Raw genomic sequence first — 22,236 nt, forward strand, 5'->3', positions numbered from 1 at the left:
AGTAGAAAATATCTGGGGAGTGAAAAAGCCAGAATCAGTGATGAAATTATTTTAAAAAGCAAGATATAGAGAAATCAAATAAGAATATGCCAGATGTAACTTCTATCTTATCAGTAAATGCATTGCATGTGAATAGACTAAACATTCAAATTAAAGGTAAAAGGCTTACAGAGAGGATAAAAAACCCATGACCTAGCTGCATGCTGTCTACAAGAGACAGATATATATTATCCTCAAATATATCACTAAGTTGAAAAGAAAAAATGTGTAAGATATACCAGGTAAAACAACAGCCAGTAGAAGACCAGAGTGTCACTCTAATGCTGAAGACACTTTAAGGCAGAATTATTGCCAAAGACAAAGGATATTTTATGAAAATGGGTAACCAATAAAAAATATAACATTTATAAAAATACACACCCCTCAAATGCATGAAGTAAACCTGAAAGAAGCAGACAAGTCAACAGAAATAACTGACAACTAGCACTGCACTTTCGGTACTGGGATAGAGCAGATGAACTGAAGAGTAACATGAGAGTTAATTAAAGCCAGATGTGGACGTGCCCAACTGTATCCCAGCACTGGGAGCCAGATGTGGTGGTGCCCAACTGTATCCCAGCACTGGGAGCCAGATGTGGTGGTGCCCAACTGTATCCCAGCACTGTGAGCCAGATGTGGTGGTGCCCAACTGTATCCCAGCACTGGGAGCCAGATGTGGTGGTGCCCAACTGTATCCCAGCACTGGGAGCCAGATGTGGTGGTGCCCAACTGTATCCCAGCACTGGGAGCCAGATGTGGACGTGCCCAACTGTATCCCAGCACTGGGAGCCAGATGTGGTGGTGCCCAACTGTATCCCAGCACTGGGAGCCAGATGTGGTGGTGCCCAACTGTATCCCAGCACTGGGAGCCAGATGTGGTGGTGCCCAACTGTATCCCAGCACTGGGAGCCAGATGTGGTGGTGCCCAACTGTATCCCAGCACTGGGAGCCAGATGTGGTGGTGCCCAACTGTATCCCAGCACCTGAGGACAAAAAGCAGGAGGAGTAGAGGTTTAAGGACAGCCTGAACTATATGAGATCCTGTCTTCAAATAACAAAAAGCAAGTAGAAGACCTGGACAACTTAGACCAACTATACCTATGGTGTCTCTGAACACTTCCTCCAACAGCACCCTGACATACACATGGAACATTCTCCAGACAGACCAAGGTTGACCACAGGTCTGAATAGATTTAATAGAGATGAAATCATATAAAGTATATTCTATGATCAGAAGAGAATGACTCTCCCTCTCCCCCTTCCTTCTCCCCCCACTACCCCTCCCCTCCTCTCTCTCTCTTCCCCCACCCCCCACAGAGACAGACACCCTGCCAAACATGGGATGCAGCAAAAACAACGGTAAGAGAAATTTACCACTCTCTGTTCCTTCATTAGAGTTATTCCTTACTCTCTTTAGAAAATCATTTAGAAGCATTTCTGTTGTAAGTATCTAGTTACCTGCTCTTTGTTTTCTTGTTAGATCTGGTCCAAGCAGGCAGTACTGAGGGAAGCTGTTCCTTTCTTGAGTGGAACTGCTCCATTCTCTCCATCAGCTTCACGACCCCCAAGCTTCTGCGCAGGGCTGGAAATGGTGTCCTTTGCCAAATTGTTGCTCAGGTTTCCATGCTGGGTGGTGATTTCTGTTGTGAAGGATCTGTGCCCTCCTCTAGGCTGGGAACAAGTCAGCAACATATGTCTAACTCGTGCTGCGTACTCAGGCACCACAGGCTCCAGAAGTATCTGGAAACTGTATAATTTCTCTAATTTTGGGATAGGAAAACCCATTCTGACAGACTGGAAATATTCCTTTCTTTGTAATACCTGCCCATCCCACATTCTCTCTGGCTTCACTTCCAGCCATCTTGCCTTCTATTAGTCCAGACTGTTCATAATCAGTTTCTTCTACCTACCATCTCCCAAGGAACTTCATCTATAGGAGCCTGCTCTTGTCATTTTCCTTCAAGAATCCCAGCTTTTCTTTCCTTTCAGAAAGCTGTAAAACACTCAGAATTCTCAGCAAGACCTTTGTGTGTCTCTGTGTGTGCTGGTTTGAGTCCAGGAGCACAGAGGCTGGAGAACTCCAGGCATTGGGTCTCGACTTTCACCTTGTTAGGTAGGGTCTCTGTTGTTTGTCGTTGTGTATGCCTGGCTAGCTGCACCATGGTTATCAGGAAATCTCCCGTCTCTCTACCTATCTGTCTCTATCTCATAGAAGTGCTGTAGTTACAAGCCTGTGCCACTCTGGATAGCTTTCTGTGGATTCTGGAGATTTGAACTTGGGTCCCTGCACTTGACTCACGAGCCATCTCCCCATCCCAAGACCTGTTTTTGAGTTTATGAAAGGTACCCACATTATCCTTAACTCACTAGGCTGAGCCCCAACCTGCAGCATCTGCTCTGCCACATGCAGTTCAAGTGGTTCCAGCCTTGTGCTCTTGAGCATCCCAGAAGATGCTCTGTGGATGGATAGCACCAGCTCACTCTACCCAGCGAAGGTGCCCAGCCAGTTCTGTGCACATGCCTCAGCCTCTGTACTGGCCTGCTGGAGTTCTGGCATTTCTCCCAGTGACAGGAGTCTGAGCCTGACACGGATGCCTCAGGGTTGTCTTCTTTCAGACATCCATGTGAAGTGGGCAGCCTTGCAACACCTCTATCTGCCCATCTTCTGCACACAGGTTCTCTCCTGACACCTCAGACTCGGCGGACATGCCTCTTCCGAACAAGCCTTCCCAACGATGTGCTCCTGGCAGGAAGAGCTTGAGCTTTATCAAATTCCCTCAGCGCTGGCTCAGGATGCATTAGCTCTCAGACTTCAGGTCTTATCTTTCTCACAGGAGAAACTCACTTACTAAAACCCTACAGTGCATTAGGCACTAAGGTGGAGAATCCAAATACATACAGTTCTTTCCTTAAGAAAGTTCTTATGTATTGGAAGAAACATTTAAAAAAAAAAAAGATCAGGGATCTAGTTAGATTGGGTCTAAAATACACATATACTGACAGAGCCAGTTCTGAGGTGAAGGAGAGAGGGAGAGAGAAAGAAGAAACAGTACAGAGGCCACACACAACACATATTATGCAGAGACAGTTTGTTCTGTTGCCAGGCCAAGTAGGGAAAGGGAAGGTGGGCCATGCTGAACTGTTGTACAGGAGACTGCATGATGTTGAGCAAGGGAGACAGAACTTAAAAAGATACTGGCCTGCTGTAAATGGTCATCACCAGATTCCATGCGAGACTAGACTGCTTAACAGACAAGGAAGTGGCTCTCTGGGGGCACATTTGAGAGGTAGAGCTGAGAACTAGCTGAGCAATGAGTTAAAGTGTATGGTGCAGAGAGCATAAAGTGGTTCCTACATTCCCACCTGGGAGAGCATAGAGGTGTTTATAGCAGGGCAAGGATCTAGCAACCAGGTGACAGGAGTCTGCTCCAGGACCCTGAGAACGTGTACAATGGCCCAGGACCTCTTAGGATTTGGACACTGCTGCCTATGGCCCAACTGTAGTGAAAGTCTTGCACCTCTCCTTGATACCATGGATTTCTTAGCTTCAGACTCTTAAGGTCTTGCTTTCAGAGAGCCCACCCATATGGGCCACCCACATTAGGCCAAGCTTTTGATGCTTGTCTCTTTGTCTAGAGGCTCTTATCTCAGTTTGGGCAGTGCCTTGTACCCAGAGCAGCTGTCACTTCAGACTTTGGAGTTGGAAGAGACCTACTTCATACAAGGTTAGACAGCATTAGGACATGATGCAGAACCACTCACTTTAAGAAGTTCTTTTGGATGCCTCAAGCCATTTTCTCTTGATTTTCCCTTGGGAACACTTCTCCCACTCTCTCTCTCTCTCTCTCTCTCTCTCTCTCTCTCTCTCTCTCTCTCTTTTAAACATATTTCTATTTTTAAAAAAGATTTATTTATTTTATGTATATGAGTACACCATTGCTCTTTTCAGACACACCAGAAGAGGGCATCAGATCCCATTACAGATGGTTGTGAGCCACCATGTGGTTGTTGGGAATTGAACTCAGGAACTCTGGAAGAGCAGTCGGTGTTCTTAACCATTGAGCCCCCTCTCCAGCCCTTCTCCCAATCTTCTTAAAGGTACAACTTTCCAGGCCCACCCTCCTCATAATTAAGGAAATTTCAAATTATCCTTTCTCTGAAATGCAGCAACTGCTCAGCTCTTATCTTTGGGTAAAAGACATCTTAACATGAACAAAACCCACTAAGCTTAGGGGTTATGGTAAGTTTAAATAGTGTATTATTCCAATATTACATAGCACAAGGAGTCTAAAGTATTATTTATGTTCCTGTTAACTTGATATGGCCTAGAGTCATCTGAAAGGAGAGCTTCCACGGAGGAGTAACTACCTAGATCAGAGTGGCCAGTGGGCAGGTCTATGGCAGACTGCTATATTAACTGATGTAGGAAGGCCCAGGTAACTGCACGTGGTACCATCCGTAGGCCCGTGGTCCTGAACTGTGTAAGTAAAAAGCTGAGTGTAAGCTGGGCTGTGAGGTAGCCAACAAGAGGCATCTTTCATCTCTCTTTACTCCTCTGGAGGCGAACTGATTCCTTGCTTGGAGATAATGCTGTGATACACCAAGTAGAGCAGCTTAGACTTCTCTCGTGGACTGTGACAGGAATTGTAAGCCCAATACACCCTTCTCTTCCCTAAGCTGCCTTCTGTCCATTTTTATTACAGCAGAATAAACTAGAGTACTTCCCTTTAGTTAACCCCTCATACGTCTTCCCCCAGTACCCTAGGGTTTCTTTTCATTGGCAGCCAGAAGCCCAAGGTCAGTAGCATAGCACTTGTTGGAATCTTTTGTGTGGCCAGGGGTGGCTCCTCCTAGCTCCTGCTTATTCACATGGCCTTAGCTAACCATTTCGTAGTTTATTTGATGCTCTTTAGTCTTTCTAGATGGTGCTACCTACCCCTGGCAGGAGGGAGGAGATGACTGACTGGGGCCAGAGAAGGTTTTCTTTCCCCACAGAGCTTTGTCCATGTTGTTCAACTTGGAGCCAGTCTTGAGGTAAATTTCCTTTTAGTTCTCAGAACCAAGGTAGCAGTTGTGGCACGAGCATGATTTCTAAGGACTCTACGAGGCAGGCAGCTCTCTTTCAAGTGTACTTCAGGACTCCAAAGAGGCCCAGGTATCACAACACTAAGGACCAACCAATCAACTTGAGGTGTCTGCAAGGTAGGGAGGGGCTAATGGAAGAAGCCGCCTAGTAGGTCCTAGACCTTATCTTTAGGGCTATCTGTCCACTCATCCAAGAGGCAGGCATCTGCTACTGTCAGTCAGAAACTGCATATACCCGGAGGCAGTCAGAGAGCAACATGAAAAGAAATTCTTGTCTGTATTGAGACCACATGCCTGTAGAACGACTTACAGAGCATCATTGGAAAGTGTGCCAACAGTGCCACCTAGGGATGCAGAGGGGATAGCTCGGATGATCGATGTGGCCGGAAAGGGATCCAATCTCAAGAGCAGCTTTTCCAGGCTGGTACCTACTTGTCTGTCTGGATGCTGAGGTAAGGGCAGACAAGCATTCTTGGAGCTTTGGAGACTCGGACTATCCTGAGGACAATCGAGCACCACTAACAGGGATGGTGGGCTCTATCCAGGTTTCTAAGTACAGGCAGAGCAGATGGACACAAGGACGGAGGGACACTGCACTCTTGATCTAGCACTAGCTCTGTCACAGGCTAAGAGATGGAAGGGGGCCTGTGGCTGCAGAGGTCATCACTATTCCAGGCATGGGAAACCGAAAGATCTTAACAGTGGGACTCAGCTTCTCAGCATAGGAGAGCCACCTCATCACGATGCTGTGTAACTCAGGGTGGCTCTGTGCTGGGCGCCGTTTGTCACTCCTCGGGCTTCCCCACCCCCTCCTTCCTTCCCCTAGAGGTAACAGTGTGATATGGACAGGAAGAAGACACATCTTTGGGGCTGGCAGTCAGACATTTCTTTTATTACCTCTGCCCAGATTGCCATTCTAACTCCTGTCTTTATAGCAGTGAGAGCCACAGAGAAGTCATCGGAAGCTGGAGATAGGAGCCCCCGAACTTTTAAGGGAAAGAACTTTTTGACCAGACCAGTTTGATTGGATTAAAAAAGTGTATTGGACTTCCAATACTAAATAAAAACATGAAATTGTTTTTAAAAAGCCATAGAGTTTTACAGCATCAACTACAGAAAAGGCCAAACGAGTGTGTACAGAACTCAGTCCCAGCAGCCCTTTGGACCCCTCAAGCAGGCAGCGAGGCGACATACACATTTGCTCCACACCCTCCGGAAGGAAGCTGCTAGGCCCCAGCTCAACTAGGACACGACAAGACACACAATGGTTTAGTTTCCAGAGTCACAGGAAAATATAAGACATATTAAATTGTGAAATGGTGTAATACAGAATAGCTTTGCATTTTCTGAATTTAAAAAATTTCCCCAACTTTTAAGTTACTTTATTTAAAAATACATCCCTTCCCGCCCCATGGAAATTCTGTGGCAGTATCCAGGTACCAAGGCCCTGAGGTAACAGAAGTGCTGGGGTTCATGGGAAGGAGTGCTTTAATTACCTAGCACGCTCTGTGGGCAAAGGCTAGGCAGTTTCTGAGGAATCTAGCCTCCAGGAGGCCAGAACGCTCGGACAGCTTTTTGTAGAACAGTCAAAGCACACTGGTTGTCCCAGAACCCTGCCTGGTGCCATCATGTGACCAGCTAGAAGAGCAACAGGAGTTAGATCATTGCATTTTTCATATCCCCCACCCGCAATCATACAAAGAGCTCATCTTGTTGAAAGTAAAAAGGGTTAAGACCTAAAAGGGGTAAAATCACCCATGTTCAAGGACAGGTAGGCTAGGCTAGCCACTGGTGGTCTGAGTAGTCTCACTGGCTAAGGAGCCCAAGCCCGACTGACTTTCTCTACTGTTTTCCAGGGATCTGTTGGAGGAGATGATGCCTGAGGGTTAGTCTTATGCTTTTCATTATACATCATCAACAACAACAACAACAAAACCAAGCAGATACACACCTCAGCTTACCTCTTTAACACTCTGCAACGTCTTCTGTGTGTGGCTGAGCCCTCAGCACACCTGGAAATCTCCTGCTGCCTCATTCTAACTGGGGTTTGGCTGAGCTGCTGGGATAGATGAAGGCACCTGCTTCTGCTGACCCTCTTTCCACTATCTCTGTCCTCTGCTCCTTGAAGAAACATGTGGGGAAGCGTCATGGGTGCCACCCCATCTTGGCTCTCACCCTGGTTGATGTTTTTCAGGAGAGCCTCTGCAATGCCACGAGAGCTGCCTGGCTGAGGACTGGCGTCCAGAGAAGCAGGCGCCCTATTTGGAATAGGAAACCAAGATCCTGCCTTAGATTTTAACCTTCCAGAGAGAACCAATAATAGCAACACAAAGGGAGTCTCCACCCTGTGCTGTGTAGCTTCTCCGAGCACAGTCAGGCTCTGGTTCTACTTGGCATCTCTCAAGCAATTAAACATACATCGATACAGACCTCAGTGTGGACATTCCAAAGAGGAAATGACCAAGATACCAGGGCAGCTAAATCATCAAAGTCACCCATTGTACAAGAATTTATAACCAGATCTAAACAAAACTCCAGTTGCTATGCAGTGACAGGAAGATGGACATGGCAGGAAAGGACACTAAAGATGCTGCTTTCATTCTCGGCAGGCTTCTGGAACAAAGTACATTGACAGAAACATTCACAGGGCCTCAGCAGCCCCTCCATTTCCTATTCCCAATCCCCGATCCCACCCCAATACTGAATCTGCACAGAAAGCAACAAACAAGTCTTTTCAATGTTACATTTCATTCAAATAGATCTGTAATCTCACAGTGATGAGAGGAGAAAGTCAGGCCTTTAATAATTATAATAAAAAAATAATAAAAAAGCTTACAAACAGCAATGCAGCATGTCCTCCCCTCAAAGTGATGGATTAACAGCTGGCAGAGGATGCAATGTCTCAGAATTAAGAATAAAAATGAAACCCACAACAAGCCAATGCCTGTCAGTGGTGTCAAACAACCTCACTGTTGATGACTTTCCATAAGTAACTGGAACCACAGTCAAGTGTCAACTGCTTGAGAGAACATCACAGACTCCCTTGGCTTCTGATAGTGTTTTAAGGTAAAATAAAATAGGACACAAAGTTGTACATAAATGCCAATGTCTACACTCCATAAAAGTGATGCAGTTGCAGCACAAAGACACAAGCCACTGACCACAAAGCAAAAGGCAGGTCGTACTTCTTGCCTCTTCCCTGGACACAAAATTTTGGCCCATAGTGCCCAGTCCTGCAGGCTCTCAGCAGGCAAAGGGAAGCTGCCTCCACACAAGTGTAATCCAGGCTGACCAGGAGAAGGCAGGTGGCTGTGCCTGGAGCCAACCCCACATGGAGGCACTGGCTGGTTTGCTGGCTCCTGCTCTCAAGTGCTGTCCTCTCGTACTCTGTACAATTCCTTGTTTTCAAGGTTAAGTTCCGAGACTTGTAGACTCAGGCTTGGAGTCATGTCCAGGTGAAGGTCATCAGGCTGTTGTGATGGCATTTAGGTCCTTCATTAGTCCTTCCAGGTGGGCCATCTCTTTGGTCAGCTCATCTGGTTCATAGCTCTACAGAAAGAAGAACACCATTACTGGGAATGATCTGAAGAGCTGTCCAGAGTTCCAAGTAGCCTGGCCAAAACTGCCCTGGGATGCTGGCCTACTGAAACCAGGTGGACTCCATAAAAACAGAAGCAGCAGATGTACTCAAGGCCATTAATAAAGACAGCATTTCTTCACAATACACAATGCCTTTCTCCTGACTTACGCACACTCCTCAGCTCACAATGACCTCACAAGGCAGAGAGGCTCTGTTGCTTCCTCTTCTAGATCTCTGTCAGAGCAATATAGTGTGTGTACCCAGCATCTCTGGGCTTAAGCTTTCTCTTTAGAGAACCCAGTATCTGGAAATGCAGACATTGTATACTGGAATTTGAAAATAATCTTAGGCACCTTCTCTTCCAGCATCCTCTTCAGAAAAGGCATATAGAATGGAGCTCAGGGGAGAAAGAACATGTATATTTAGCAGGAAGAAGGCAAGTTGCAGGGACAGAAATGAGAGGAAGGATATATATATATATATATAACTAACTTTGATGGGATGATAAAGCACTGTAAGACTTATCAGAGTAGGTCTGATATCAAACCAAACCCATAGCACATTCCCACAGGATATGGGGATGCTCCAAGGACACCTGTTTGATGAGTGATTAAATCTGCTTTATATCTATGGTGGCAAAGACCTCAGTGTACACAAATGTACAATCAGCTAATAGCATGCAAGCAACTCCCTTAGGACATCCTGGCTAAGTCGAGGGCCCCAGGAACTTACACTCTCGGAGTCTTCCAGCATCCTGGTGGTCTCCTGTACTTCAGGGGCACTCGGAACAACCACTGGCATAGGAGGCCGGCTCCTTCCTAACGTCCCGATGGAGGCTGTTTTCACTGAGTGAATGTGATGGTTCAGAGCTGAGGGGCAAAGGGCATTGTTAGGTTGTGGCTAAGGTTGATCCCCTAGACCTCAGCAGTCCACCAGGGGTGGAAGCTGTTTCAATGTGAGGGATGCTTGTAGGCTCAGACAGGGATCTGCTCTGAAAAGTTATCGGAGCAAGATGGAAGGAAGAAGGCAAGAGGGCATCCACGAGGCCAAACACTCCACTGCCTTTAGAAAACTAGTATTTTCTCCCAATGGTTCTCAAAGTATGGTGAGCCACAGACTACTCATAAATACCTGGGAGTAAAAGCTCATTCATTATGACACTTAAGGTAACACATGCCTTTTTTTTACTATGTTTTATTTGTATTGAGGGTACACAGCAACATGGGCAAAACTGTTAGGAGCCTTAGCAATGAAGACAGTAGCAATAAGCTGTGAACTTAACTAGGGTCATACTTTTATATTTTAACAAGCCAGTATATTACCCTTAATGAAGCAATAAGAAATTGTTTTATTAAATCTTAACTCTCAAAATTACATGTATTTAACAAAATGCAAATGTTTCTGCTATATACCACACACAGAACCATCTTCAAGAAGGGGACCATGATAGACTCACTTGCCAGTTGAGGTTTTATCATGTAACAACAAAACTTTTAATTCAAAGGTGATTGACATATGGGTCATTCAGACATTTATTTTCTTTCTTTCTTTCTTTCTTTCTTTCTTTCTTTCTTCCTTCCTTCCTTCCTTCCTTCCTTCCTTCCTTCCTAGCTTTATTTATTATTATATCTAAGTACACTAGAGCTGTCTTCAGACACACCAGAAGAGGGCACTGGATCTCATTACAGATGGTTGTGAGCCACCATGTGGTTGCTGGGATTTGAACTCAGGACCTTTGGAGGAACAGTCAGTGCTCTTAACCACTGAGCCATCTCTAGCCCCAGATATTTTCTAGAAATAGAAAGAATGAGCTATGAACTTAAGGAAAATATGACAGATACTACCAATATTAAAATCAAAGTTTTTGGTGAAAACTACCATTTTGAAAGACTTGTTTCTGTTATCTGACTGTGAAAGCTTCTTACAACGAATGTGTGAATATTTGGAGGATTTTTAAAAGTTACTGAACCAATTATCTTCCAAATGTCCAATGTGTGTTTTAGTGTTACACATTCAAAGCACAAGCTAGATCTAATGCAACCTAGTGGACCAGACTGTGTAGCGTCCGCAGACAGAGAGAGATGCTGCATTATAAGTCAGTCTTGAAGAAGCTACAACTTGTTGAATTTTTCCATTGTATCAAAAAAGAATACCCAGATTAGGCTTGGTGGCGTGTATCGGAAATCCCAACAATGAGACAGAAGGGTTAAGAACTCTAGACCAGTGTGGGCTATACAGAAGCCCCCTCTTTCCAAAAAAGAAAGTTCCTAAATATCTAAAAGGTTATGAAAGTACACTGCCATTTGCCAAGTATGTATCTGTGAGGGCAGAGTTTTAACAACCAAAACAACTTATTACAGTAGACTGAGTGCGGGACACTTAACAAGGTAAGAGACACTTAGTGATAACTGTTCACCAAAAAAAAAAAAAAAAAAGAATGTGCTAATTATCTTTTAAATTAATTAAATTTTAAAAACTTTCTTGTATTAATTACTAATATGATAAGTACTGACATACTCCATATACAGAAACAAGATTGTTTTGGGATTTTTAGATTAGTCCATCCATTCTCAGACTTGGCAGTGGTCCTGATCCGTGTGTCTTTAGCACTGATTTCTGAAGAGGCTTTGAGAGACTGAAAAAATTTGAGAACCACAATTTATTCTGAAACAAACTGTAATAAGCAGTGGCCAGAGTCCCTTGCTGAGCTGTGAAGTACAGCAAATGAGTGCTCACTATCTTGAGACTCCTGGTTTTCAGTCCTGGCTGCCCTGGCCCTTGTTTAGCCTGAAGAGTCTTTTAGAGTGAGGTGATTCCAGGGGCCTAGATGGACCAGCTCTGTTGTCCAAACCTATGTCACTGGATTTTAATACCAGAGATTCCACACAGAAATCACAGTTCAAAAGTTCAGCCCCTGCTCACCACTACATTATGCTGTGGCTTGTATGTTTTCCCCACAAAGGGGACAATGACACAGAGCTTCTCTTAAGTTGCTATGAAAACCTTGGAGGATATTTGCTTTTTCTTTAAAAAGTGAAGGGGAGGGGCAAGTGGTGGTAGCACACACCTTTAATCCTAGCACTCAGGAGGCTGACTAGTCTACAGAGCAAATTCCAAGACAGACAGGTCTACACAGAGAAACTCAGTCTAAAAAAAGAGAGAGAAGTAGGAGCAGGAGGAGGAAAAAGAAGAGGAAAGAAGGAGGAAGAAGAAGAGGAAAGAAGGAGGAAGAAGAAGAGGAAAGAAGGAGGAAGAAGAAAGGAGAAAAGAAAAAAGGGATGAGAGAGTGGTATGGGAGGGTGAGTGGTAAAGACTTCTATCCCAAAGCTGGGCCGAAACCAGCGGCCCCTCGGTCGGTGCTGCTCCTCTCACTTACCTTGCTGGGACAGTAATGGTGTGCTTGGCAGTGCAGGATCATAGAGAGGAGGTCCTGGGGGTGGGATTGCTGGCACAGCGAAGCTCTTCAGAGGGTGGGAAGGGCGGACATGGGCTGTGGGAAGACTCTGGCCTGAGTCTTCCTCTTGGGAGCTGGCCAAGTAAGAGGAGCTAGTAGCACCTTCCGGATCCTGATGGTCAGTGCAGCATGTCTGAGATGAGGATGCTGGCATGGTGTCCGTGCTGGGGGTATTTCGAACAGATTCTATAGCAGGAAAGCTTAAATGTTAGTTATTTCTTTACCATTAAAATATGCAGTTGTGGCTACTTCCAAGGGTTCCCTAAGCCTGTTCAATAAGCACTTCAGCAGATCAGTTCTAAGTCCAGAGACACACGGATCAGGATGACAGCCAAGGCTAAGAATGGATGGGCTAATCTAAGAATCTATAAACAATCTTGTTTCAACCGACTGTTTCAATTTTTTCCTCTAGTTACATACTTAGGTAGTTGTAAGTTCATAGATTTAAAATACTTACTATGGAGTCTTTATGAAGGTTCTGAAGACTAGTATATACAATTTTTCAAATTTCACTCACTGATTGGTAGTCTTAGAAACTGACCATTCACAGACAACCATGTCTAGTAATACAGGCTGGATAATACCCACCAGAAATTGGCTCTGTCAGCAAGGCTTGTGCAGGTGAGGCCAATGCTCAGGTACTGCATGGCCATCACCAATGTGAATGGCTTTGACCTCATGACAATAAAGCCTCACAGTAGTGTAGGGGTCTGTATACAGCTGGAGACTGTGTCAAATGAATGCTGTTTCTATCCAGAGGCACAGGGAAGGCTTAGCCTGGAGAACAAGGCAAGTCTCAGAAAATACATCTTCTGAGGGCAGCACAGTGGGGCAGAAAAAGCACACTGGAGTTAGCCAGTCCTATATTTTACTTTGATAATACTAGATGAGTGAATCTGGCAAAGTCACTAGGTCTCTGAGTCTTTAATTTCTTCATCTATAAAACATGGAGACACACATAATTCATTATGTATAAAGTATATATGTATGTATATATACATATATGTATGAATGTGTGTGTACATGTATATATATACACATGTATGTACATGTGTATGTATATATATATATATATATATATATATATATATATATATATATATATATACATGTACATACACATATGAATGAAGAGCTTGAACATAGTCCCTGTACAACAGAGAGGTTCTCTTTGTAGACACTGGGTACTTATTCTACGCTAAGCATTTTACATTTATTTCTCAGAGTAACTTAGGAAGCACTGGGAGGGTAAAGAAGCAAGTCGCCCACAGACAGGCACCGAGTTTGAATCCCTGCACTGATTCCCAGGCTCAGGTTCTGAAGCCCCACAGATTTCCTGCCTTTCTGCACCTGATGCTTGTCTCCCCCTGCAAAGTAGAAGCAGCAATGTCAGAGACTGAGAAAGATTTTCATACAGTGTGAACAGGAGAGACCACCATCTCACCCAGAAAGGTGACATGGAAAGCAGCTTGGGCAACAGGCTGTAACAGGTAGTTTGAAGGGTTATTTTGACTTTTTTGAGTTCTCAGCCTTAAGAGAAACACATAAACTATCTAAACTATCTGCAGGAATCTAACCTACTTCCCTGCCTTTGTGAAAAGGCAATCCATCTGCTCCCTTGGGTTCTCAGTAGAGACAGAATAGACCACACTTTAACTTAAAAGGTGCTGGGTCCCACGGATGAGGATAAATGTACGTGTGCTGCCCCTACCCCTACTCTACGTGGGCTAGAACAATCTCTCCAGGTTCAGACACCTCTCATCCTCTAAAGGCCATGCTGGGGGTGCCACTTCTCAGCTTGCTCAAGCCAGCCATCACTGTGCCTGGGGAGCTGCCGGGAGCCCTCTGCGATCCAGGCCCAGGTAGAAGCTGGCTAGGAAGGGAAATAAGAGGCCATGAGAGAGAAATAGGTCTAAATCCTGACATATCACCTGGTAACAGCTAATATGGTAGATCAACTCTGTACAACGGCCTAACTGCCTCAACTGTGTTTTACAAAGAGATGGCAGGAAAGTAAGCAAGGAACACTCGACTGCTTGCATATGTCACGGCTCTAGCCACTGCCACAGACTAGGTTTGCATTGTATATTCCAGAGAGCACCAGAACACTCCATTCTCCAAGGAAGATGCTCCTCAACCTTGTACACTAATCTCTAACTAAAAGACTAGGCTCAGACTAAAACTTCTGCTTTGGTGAGGGGATTAATCCCTTACCTTTCAGAGTTGTTTAAAATACACAAAGTTCAGAATGGTCAAAAAGGAAGTGCTCTTCTCATGACAAGCAATGGTAAATGCCCCTAGGGCAGAGACTACTTGGCCAGGCTCCAGTTCTGCACAGCCTCCACACCTAAGGCTATGAAGATAGCAGTCTAAGCTTGAATGATATAAAGACTTGGGGAAATACAAAGCAGGAGAACTTGGATTACTTCTAGATACTGGCTCTGCTTTTCAAATAGATCTCTAGTGCATCTATCACGATACCCTCTCTGGGCATCAAAGCAAGAACTGTTAGTAAAGTAACCTCCCCCCTTTCTCCCTTTCTGTCTCAGCACACACAAAAGAGAACTCTACCAACAATGGTAGACTATCTGGCTGAATGCTCAGTGGGAACTTCTAGTCTTCCCTCCAACTCCCAAGCCTCTCCCAGCCCAGAGCAAAGGAGGACAGGGATAGTCCAACTAGGAGAACTTTCCATACACTCATACGCGTCCTTATGTGAGGATTGTGTGGGATGGATCCTAAGAGCAGGGCTGGACTGAAAAGTTGTATTCTGGCACTTGCTGTTCTATGAGTTCATGCCTACAGCAAACTTTGGTTCCCATGTATTTGGCTGGAATAATGATCTCTTCCTAAATGTAGATCTGAAACCTAAATTTGGGAGGAAATTGTGGGAAGGCCAAATTTAGGGGTGGGTTCAAGCAGCTCCACCAAACCAGGTAACAGTATTGGCAGTGTGCAGCGCTAAGAGGTATTAGACAACCTTTTAGACTCAACATTCATTTGGTATTCTGGGCATATTAATGACTGATCAAAGCTTGAGCACAGGGAGATGCTAGTAGTGGGGACTCAACTTCTAAATATTAAAATTACAGGCTTTTTTTAAAAAATGGAGCGGGCTGGCGAGATGGCTCAGTGGGTAAGAGCACCTGACTGCTCTTCCGAAGGTCCAGAGTTCAAATCCCAGCAACCACATGGTGGCTCACAACCATCCATAACGAGATCCGGCGCCCTCTTCTGGAGTGTCTGAAGTACAGCTACAGTGTACTTACATATAATAAATAAATAAATAAATCTAAAAAAAAAAAAAAATGGAGCTCACTAGGATTTTCCTCATTTCTCAGAACTGCCAACATTTGGTTTTTACCAGTAATAAATACTAGGATTTGTAGCTTAAAACTAGGAGATTTAAATGAACTTGTAGTCAGTGGGCAGCAGCAGTCTGTTCCTTTTGCTGCCTCATCTTCCTTCTTTTCTTCTGAAAACTGTCTGATGAAGCCATGATTTCCAAATGAGGACATGTTTGTCTGGCAAAGCATTTAAGACACACTGAATACTGCTATGCCACTTTCCTATGTTTTAGAGCTGTCCCCGCTCCCCTAAGGTGGCTCAGATGCCTTCTGGATTTGTCCACAGGGCAGTAACCCGCACCTCCCATGACTGTCCAACACTACAGTGACTGAGACAAAGGCAACAACTGGTTTCTATAAGCCACTCAGAATAAACTTCCCTTTCAAATTGTAAAATAAAAAAAAGGGGGGGGGGTTAAGAAAGGTAACAAAGTTAAGGTGTGAGGCTTACAGGAAGAACAGAAGCTTAGGCACTTCAAGTTACTGCTGCTTTTTACTAAAATGGCACCTTGCACTGAATACTTAAACTCAGGGAGAAAAGTGCAGTAGGTTTTACAAAAACAAATTTGAATCCATCACAGAAATGTCAGGATAAACAAGTAACACTGAAAACTTGTAAACAGGCAGGTCCTTCCCCACTTCCACCTGCCAACTCCGGGGACGCTTCCACCGTCTGGGCTTGAGCCTCATCTCTCACCTGTGGAATTGGCCCTGTCTGAAAGGGACATGGATGTGCCAATGGGCCATGGGCTGCTTGGGTGGTAGAGATGACTGCGGGCTGGAGAAGCGAGGCTGCTGGAGTGGAAATGATGGTGAGGGTTATCGAGGGAATGGATGGGATGGGCACTAATCACAGCTGTGGATGAACACAAGACAGAGAGATGCTTAACATGCTTGCACAGACACATACCAGTCACCCCGCCCCACCTCCCATTAACCCAATCTTTAGCTTTTTGGTGGCAGGTGGCTGGACAATCAGCCATCAATTTTATGTTTGACTTAACAAATGGACACACTTCTAGGCATATTCTACATCTATACATAATAAGAAAGTCTGAGGTATATATTCCATCAACAGTGGTAATTTTGGGGAACGGCAGTCATGATTAAGGGAGTCTTTTTCTTTGGCTTAACTGCATTTCTGAATTCTTCTATTAAAACACAAATCACATGAATATGTCATAAAATATAAATCTATAAGCAAATAATGTTTCTATTATTTTTTTCTATCTAGCTAAAGGGACATTAGTATGTCCCCACTAAGGAAGATTAGATAGACTCATTTGAACATATGCTCAGTTAATGGATATTAATAAAGAAGTAGCTGTTTAATCAGTTTTAATATCTTGAAAGGAATATAAATAAAAAATTAACGCTCATACTCCAATCTAGTAATAAAATTATCAATTATAGTACTACAGCACCGTTTATTACTGTGTTCAGCCTGGGGGCTCAGCCACACCCACTAGCATGTTAAAAGTTTCCCTTTTCCTTTCCTGACTAAGGATTCAATTTAAATAAAGAACATAAACTTCTGTGTGGATTCCACATACAATTTCCTATGAAGCCTCTTTAATGAAGCTTCTTGCTTAACCAGAGATATAAACAGAAAACAAAACATTTTCATAGGATTCCTTAGAATATTGGAGAACCATGTTTATGATCAAGATAACGAGCTGCACACTGCCCAACTAGACAAACATACAGGAACAGAGGGATCCCCCATCCCTTTTCTATGCAACACTTCCATAACCTTTAGTAGTCACACTGAATCAGCTCTCTGGAGCCTATTAAATTATCTTCTGTGTGTGAGCTCTGCATAGATGTCTGTGGGGCAATCAGCATCCCCTTGGGAAGAAGCCTCAGACATGAGACAGATGCCTTTCTTCTCCAGCTGCTTTCACGGACCACAAGCTCTAGCAGGTCCATGGGGAGAAATTACAACTAGAAAAGTTGGCTGACAAGGGTCATCAGTTGGTCTGGGATCACGATCTCCCCCGGGGCAAGAGAAGCAGTTTTCAAAGTGAGATGCTTCAGAATCTGTATTTCCCAAAGTTTATGTTGGGGTGAAGTGGTTAAACTGAGCTTGACCCAGGAAGTGCAAACTGAAAGCATTCTGGGGTGAAAGAAAACCAGAATGGGCTTGGTTTTCTTTTAAAAGCTATTTCAACTGTTTCTAAATAAGTAAATAAAAAGTGAATGTTTTGGTGTAGAGTGAAGTTAGCTGAATCTGATCTTGTGGGTCTGTGTAGGGTTCAGATCTGACCTCACCCTGATGCCAGCAAGCCCATCTAGCTTTGCCCAGCCTTTTCAGACCTAGGCATGTGGATGCCAGGTGCATGGCTCCAACTTCACTGCAGGACACAGCTAAGGAATTCAAGCTGTACAAAAGGGCCACTAGGTAGGTTTCAAAAAGGATCTCTCAAAGCCCTGAATGTATCCAGGCACCTGAAAGAAAGATTCTAACACCTACTCAACTGTTTGGGCATGAATTACATAATACCATATATTCATACATATTCTTTCCACAGCCCAGCCCAGCCCAGCCCAGCAACCAACCAAACCAAACCAAACCAAACCAAACCAACCAACCAACCAAACCAAGAAAATGATTTTAACTGGAATTATATCTTCTTTCCTTGACATATTTAATAAATCTAGAAAGTGTTCAATTTTCTAAGTCATAGAAATAAGTCAGTTCAGGTAGGAACTGAGATCTTAGAACACAAAAATTACTATCTTCTTGTGAGTAAAAACAACCAAACCAAACCAAACCAAAAGTGAAATAGATTATTTTGCTCTTTTTCGTATTTTTTAAACTGGGGGTATTCACATAAAGAACCTATTAAAGTAGAGAAAATATGTCCCCACCCCCTGTATGCTTCCAAGTTTAAGCCTTTCTTTCTGTTATGGGCATTAAGCTTAAGTTACTTTGTACAAAAATTATTAATTTTAAAGAAACAGAGCCTTACTCTTTCAGAGCTGATCTACCTTTCCAATCTGGTATCTTCCCTGACCTCACTGTGAGGTGTGTAAGAGTGAGAGAAGATGAATGTGCGTGCCTGGAGGTTCCATTGCAAGTGTGGAGGAGAGCTTTTCCAAGGAGAGGATTCCACGGCACCAGTTTCTGTGTAGAATGCCCAGAGCTCTTTTATCTCATCATTTGTTGGCAGAGATGCAGCTAAGCATTCTCTTAACTGCAAGACCCACAGTGGCAGCTAGTCTGAAAGGCCTATCTTGAAACAAAAGCAAGAGAAAGGACACAGTAGTCTGAAAATAATGACTTATCTCATTGCCTTTCTCCACTTTGGAGACAGGGTCTGAGTGACAGCCCAGGCTGCCCTTGAACTGAGTTTTGACTCAGCCGCCTAAGTGCTGGGATTATAGGGATTTACCACCATGAGTGGTACTTTTTGATTTTTAAGAAAAGATTAATTTTATTATTTTAAGTTATGTATGTGTTTGTATGTATGTTTCTGCATATTGGTGTGATGATGTTCATAGAGGCCAGAGGTGAAAGATGCCCCTGAGGTTAGAATTACAGGTGCCTGTGAGCTACCTGAAATGAGTGGTGGGAACTGAACTTGGGTCTTCTGCTCTAACTACTGAGTTGTCTCTTCACCACACTCCTCTCTTGATTCTCAACAGTAACTTTAACTTATTTTTAATTTTGTTTATTACAAAAAGAGGTCTAGCAACATATATGCTTGACAAAATGGAGCATGGGTCAATGGTGAAATATTTTAAACCCCATGCTATAAATATGAAACAACTTTAAAAAGTCTACTAACTAAGTTACAATCTCATAGGTGCTTGTTAATCCTGACCACTTGCAGGATGCCTAAAGCATCTGCATGACATTTGGAAAGCTCGACTGCAGCCTTTAAGAGATGCTTCCTGTCTCTCCTGTAGACACGCTGTTTGAGTTCAGGGAGAGCACATACTTGCCTACTTCTGGAAGAGCATAGGAATTCCTTTTTTTTTTTTTTTAATTATCATGTGTGCCACAGAGTGCATGTGCCATTGTGCAGGTGTCAGAGGACAATTCTTAGGAGTTGGTTTTTCCCTCACTACCTCATGGAGAAAGCAGAGAACAAGTTTAGGTTCTTATGCCTGCACATAAGAATCTCTAGAACCATCTTGCTAGCTGGTAAGTTAGCTTCTGAATCTATTTATTTATAATTTAAACATGTTACAGGAATATTAAATTTTTATTCTCATGTGTTTAGATGTTTTGCCCAATGTATGTCTGTGCACAGTGCATATGGCTGATATCTTTGGAGGCCAGAAGAGGGTGTCTGGGTCCCCTGAAACTGGAGTTACAGATAGTTGTAAGCCACCATGATGGCACTAGGAGTTGAACCTCAGTCTTCTGGAAGAGTAGCCAGTGCTCTTAAGCACTGAGCAATCTCTCTAGCTCAAGAATAACATTTATTATGAAAAAAAATAATGGTTTGGTATTTTTTTCTGTAAAGTGTGGCAGTTGGTCTTTGTCTTGGAATCAAGAGAAGTTAAAGATACACTCATAGATATTTTCCACCATGACACAGAAGACTGGTAGCACTTGAGGAAAGGGAAGTTTCTACTTACGCTGAGGTGGTTGAGAGTCAAAGGGCATCATCATTTTTGGTCTCATTCCCCTCCTTCCAGCCAGTGTAGACATGCTGTCCTCTGACTCATGCCCTGGATATAAAGTATGGAGGTTAGCAGCAAGCATATGCCCTAGACCTCTGAGCAGCCTTCACAGTAATACATTTCCACTGGAGGGTGTGGGATTCTCTAACAATGCACTAGGGCAAGGCATTTCCATTTACAGTATCATGGGAATTCCTGCTGAGGTTCAAAGAGGATGGTATGATGGTATATACTGTACTTCAGTGTAGAAGCTTCTGCTATCATAAAGGTTCTGAATGCCATAGTGATAGCTGGAGTCCAACAAAAAGGACACAACCCAATGCACAAGCATGAGTTAGGTGGCACAAATGCTTGACTGAAGCCCACTGAGACTTAAAAAAATCTAGAAGGCTGTTCCTAAATGATTCATAACCTCTCCCCTTCTGTAACAGCTAGCTATTGTTCATCAAATGCTGAAAAAAACAAAACAAAACACCCAAGATCTACATTTCTTTAAAACTAAACTAAATTAACAAATTCAGGCAAACCTTACAAAGTGAAAATGGTACCTCTGTATGAATTCCGCCTTTGATGGATATTGCTATCCATGGAATTGTCCACTGGTGTGATATCTTGAGAGTTTCGAGGGATTGGAGTATCAGTCATGACAGGGTTAGGATCTGGAGACTTGTCAATAGGCTTCAACTCTAGTCTCTCATGATGGATCCATAGGTCTGGAGGCTTCACATCTTTGCAATTGCCCTTGTACTTATGGGAGCCATTCACTGATTTGCACGCAGCTCGTTTCCTAGGCACAGAATTAAGAGTAGTTTTAAAATGTACTTCCTTTGAATATACTTGTTAAAATGCTGTGATTAAATTGATTTTCTGCTGGGTGTGGTGGCACTAGCCTATAATCCCAACTGCTTGGGAGGCAGAAGCAGAAAGATGAAATAGTGAGGATCTGCCTATGCTACAGAGTTAGTTCAAGGCCAGCCTATGCAACTTAGCAAGATTTACTCTCAAAATAAAAAGTCAAAAAGGGCCCATAGCTGAGTAGCAGTGTCTGTCTAGCATGTTGTGAGGGCCTAAATACAATCCTCAATTAAAATAAAACTACTCCATCCCGAAGTAAAAGAGAAAGAAACCCTGCCCTTCGGAGAGAAGCTTTAAACAAAGGCAGAAATGCAAACAAGCGAGCAGCAGCAGCAGAACAACAGATCAGGGACAGAAGGCCTATCTCTGGAAAAAGTCAATGTGTTTTTGCTTTGTTCGTGTAGATACTATATGCTAGAGTATATGTGAATATTGCCTCTTTTATATTAAAAGATTGAGGTAGCAATTAAAAATGAAACTTCAAAAGCAGAAGGTTCCTTTACAAGTTTCCACTAGATAAAGAAAGGACGACGAGAAGTAAAAATACAACAACAAGAACAGGTAAAAATGTGTGGCTGACAGGGAAAGGACAGAGGCATGCTCTAGATCAGCCTCCGGGACTATCAGGTATGTGGAGTGGCAACAGTGTCACTGTGCTGTCATTTCTGCTGGCACTCATTCACTCACTTTCCCATTCAACAACCACACACTAGGCACCTTGCTCCGTCAGAGCCTCTGCTACACTGTTGTGCCCTCAGCACTTTTGGTCAAGTGACGAAAATGACACTAAACTATTTTTAAATGCTCTGAACTTACCAAAATGCCAAGTGTTAATCTTAATAGCTGGAGCTTAGATAGAGAGGAGAAATGTGCAGAACTGACTTTATGCTGAGACACAATGGGGACAGCACGTGTATTCCAGGTGGTAAAATCAGCTGTGTCAAAGCCCTGCAGTAGAGCTGCAGCAGCCTCGTATACTGGAGGATGAGAGCATGAGCCATGAGGGGAGGCTGAGCAATGGCGGGGAAGGCAGGCAAGAACCAGGCCAGGAAGGGCTTTCACAGCATCGGAGAGTGGAAACTTCCTACTCTCAGAGATGAGAAATCATTTAATGGTTTTAAGCAAGAGAGATACAAGGTTGATCTGAGTTAAAACTTTATCCCTACTCTCTTGTAAAAATGGATTTGTGAGGCAGAGGACTGGAGGGAGTTCATCAAAGCTGGCCCATGACAGTGGAATAG

At 43.7% G+C, this 22,236-nt stretch overlaps 1 protein-coding gene across 11 annotated transcripts in view; it reads right to left on the reverse strand.

Moving 5' to 3' along the window:
- Positions 1-6,143: 6,143 nt before the first annotated feature.
- Positions 6,144-22,236, reverse strand: part of Neo1 (neogenin 1) — a 157,783-nt gene continuing 141,690 nt past the window's right edge. For 7 of the 11 annotated variants that reach the window (XM_085844672.1, XM_029481355.2, XM_029481354.2 and 4 more), the window contains 6 exons: positions 20,689-20,927; positions 20,096-20,188; positions 16,203-16,361; positions 12,081-12,344; positions 9,437-9,573; positions 6,144-8,673 (listed from right to left, as the gene is read on the reverse strand). In XM_085844672.1, coding sequence (XP_085700798.1) covers positions 8,590-8,673; positions 9,437-9,573; positions 12,081-12,344; positions 16,203-16,361; positions 20,096-20,188; positions 20,689-20,927 — 976 coding nt within the window. In that variant the 3' untranslated portion in view covers positions 6,144-8,589. The remainder of the gene's footprint in view (positions 8,674-9,436; positions 9,574-12,080; positions 12,345-16,202; positions 16,362-20,095; positions 20,189-20,688; positions 20,928-22,236) is intronic. The other 4 variants (XM_029481357.2, XM_085844673.1, XM_029481356.2 and 1 more) reach the window with 1 other exon arrangement.

The sequence above is a fragment of the Mus caroli genome, unplaced genomic scaffold (genome assembly GCF_978045245.1).
Source record: "Mus caroli unplaced genomic scaffold, Mus_caroli_1 scaffold_11, whole genome shotgun sequence".
NCBI lineage: Eukaryota > Metazoa > Chordata > Mammalia > Rodentia > Muridae > Mus > Mus caroli.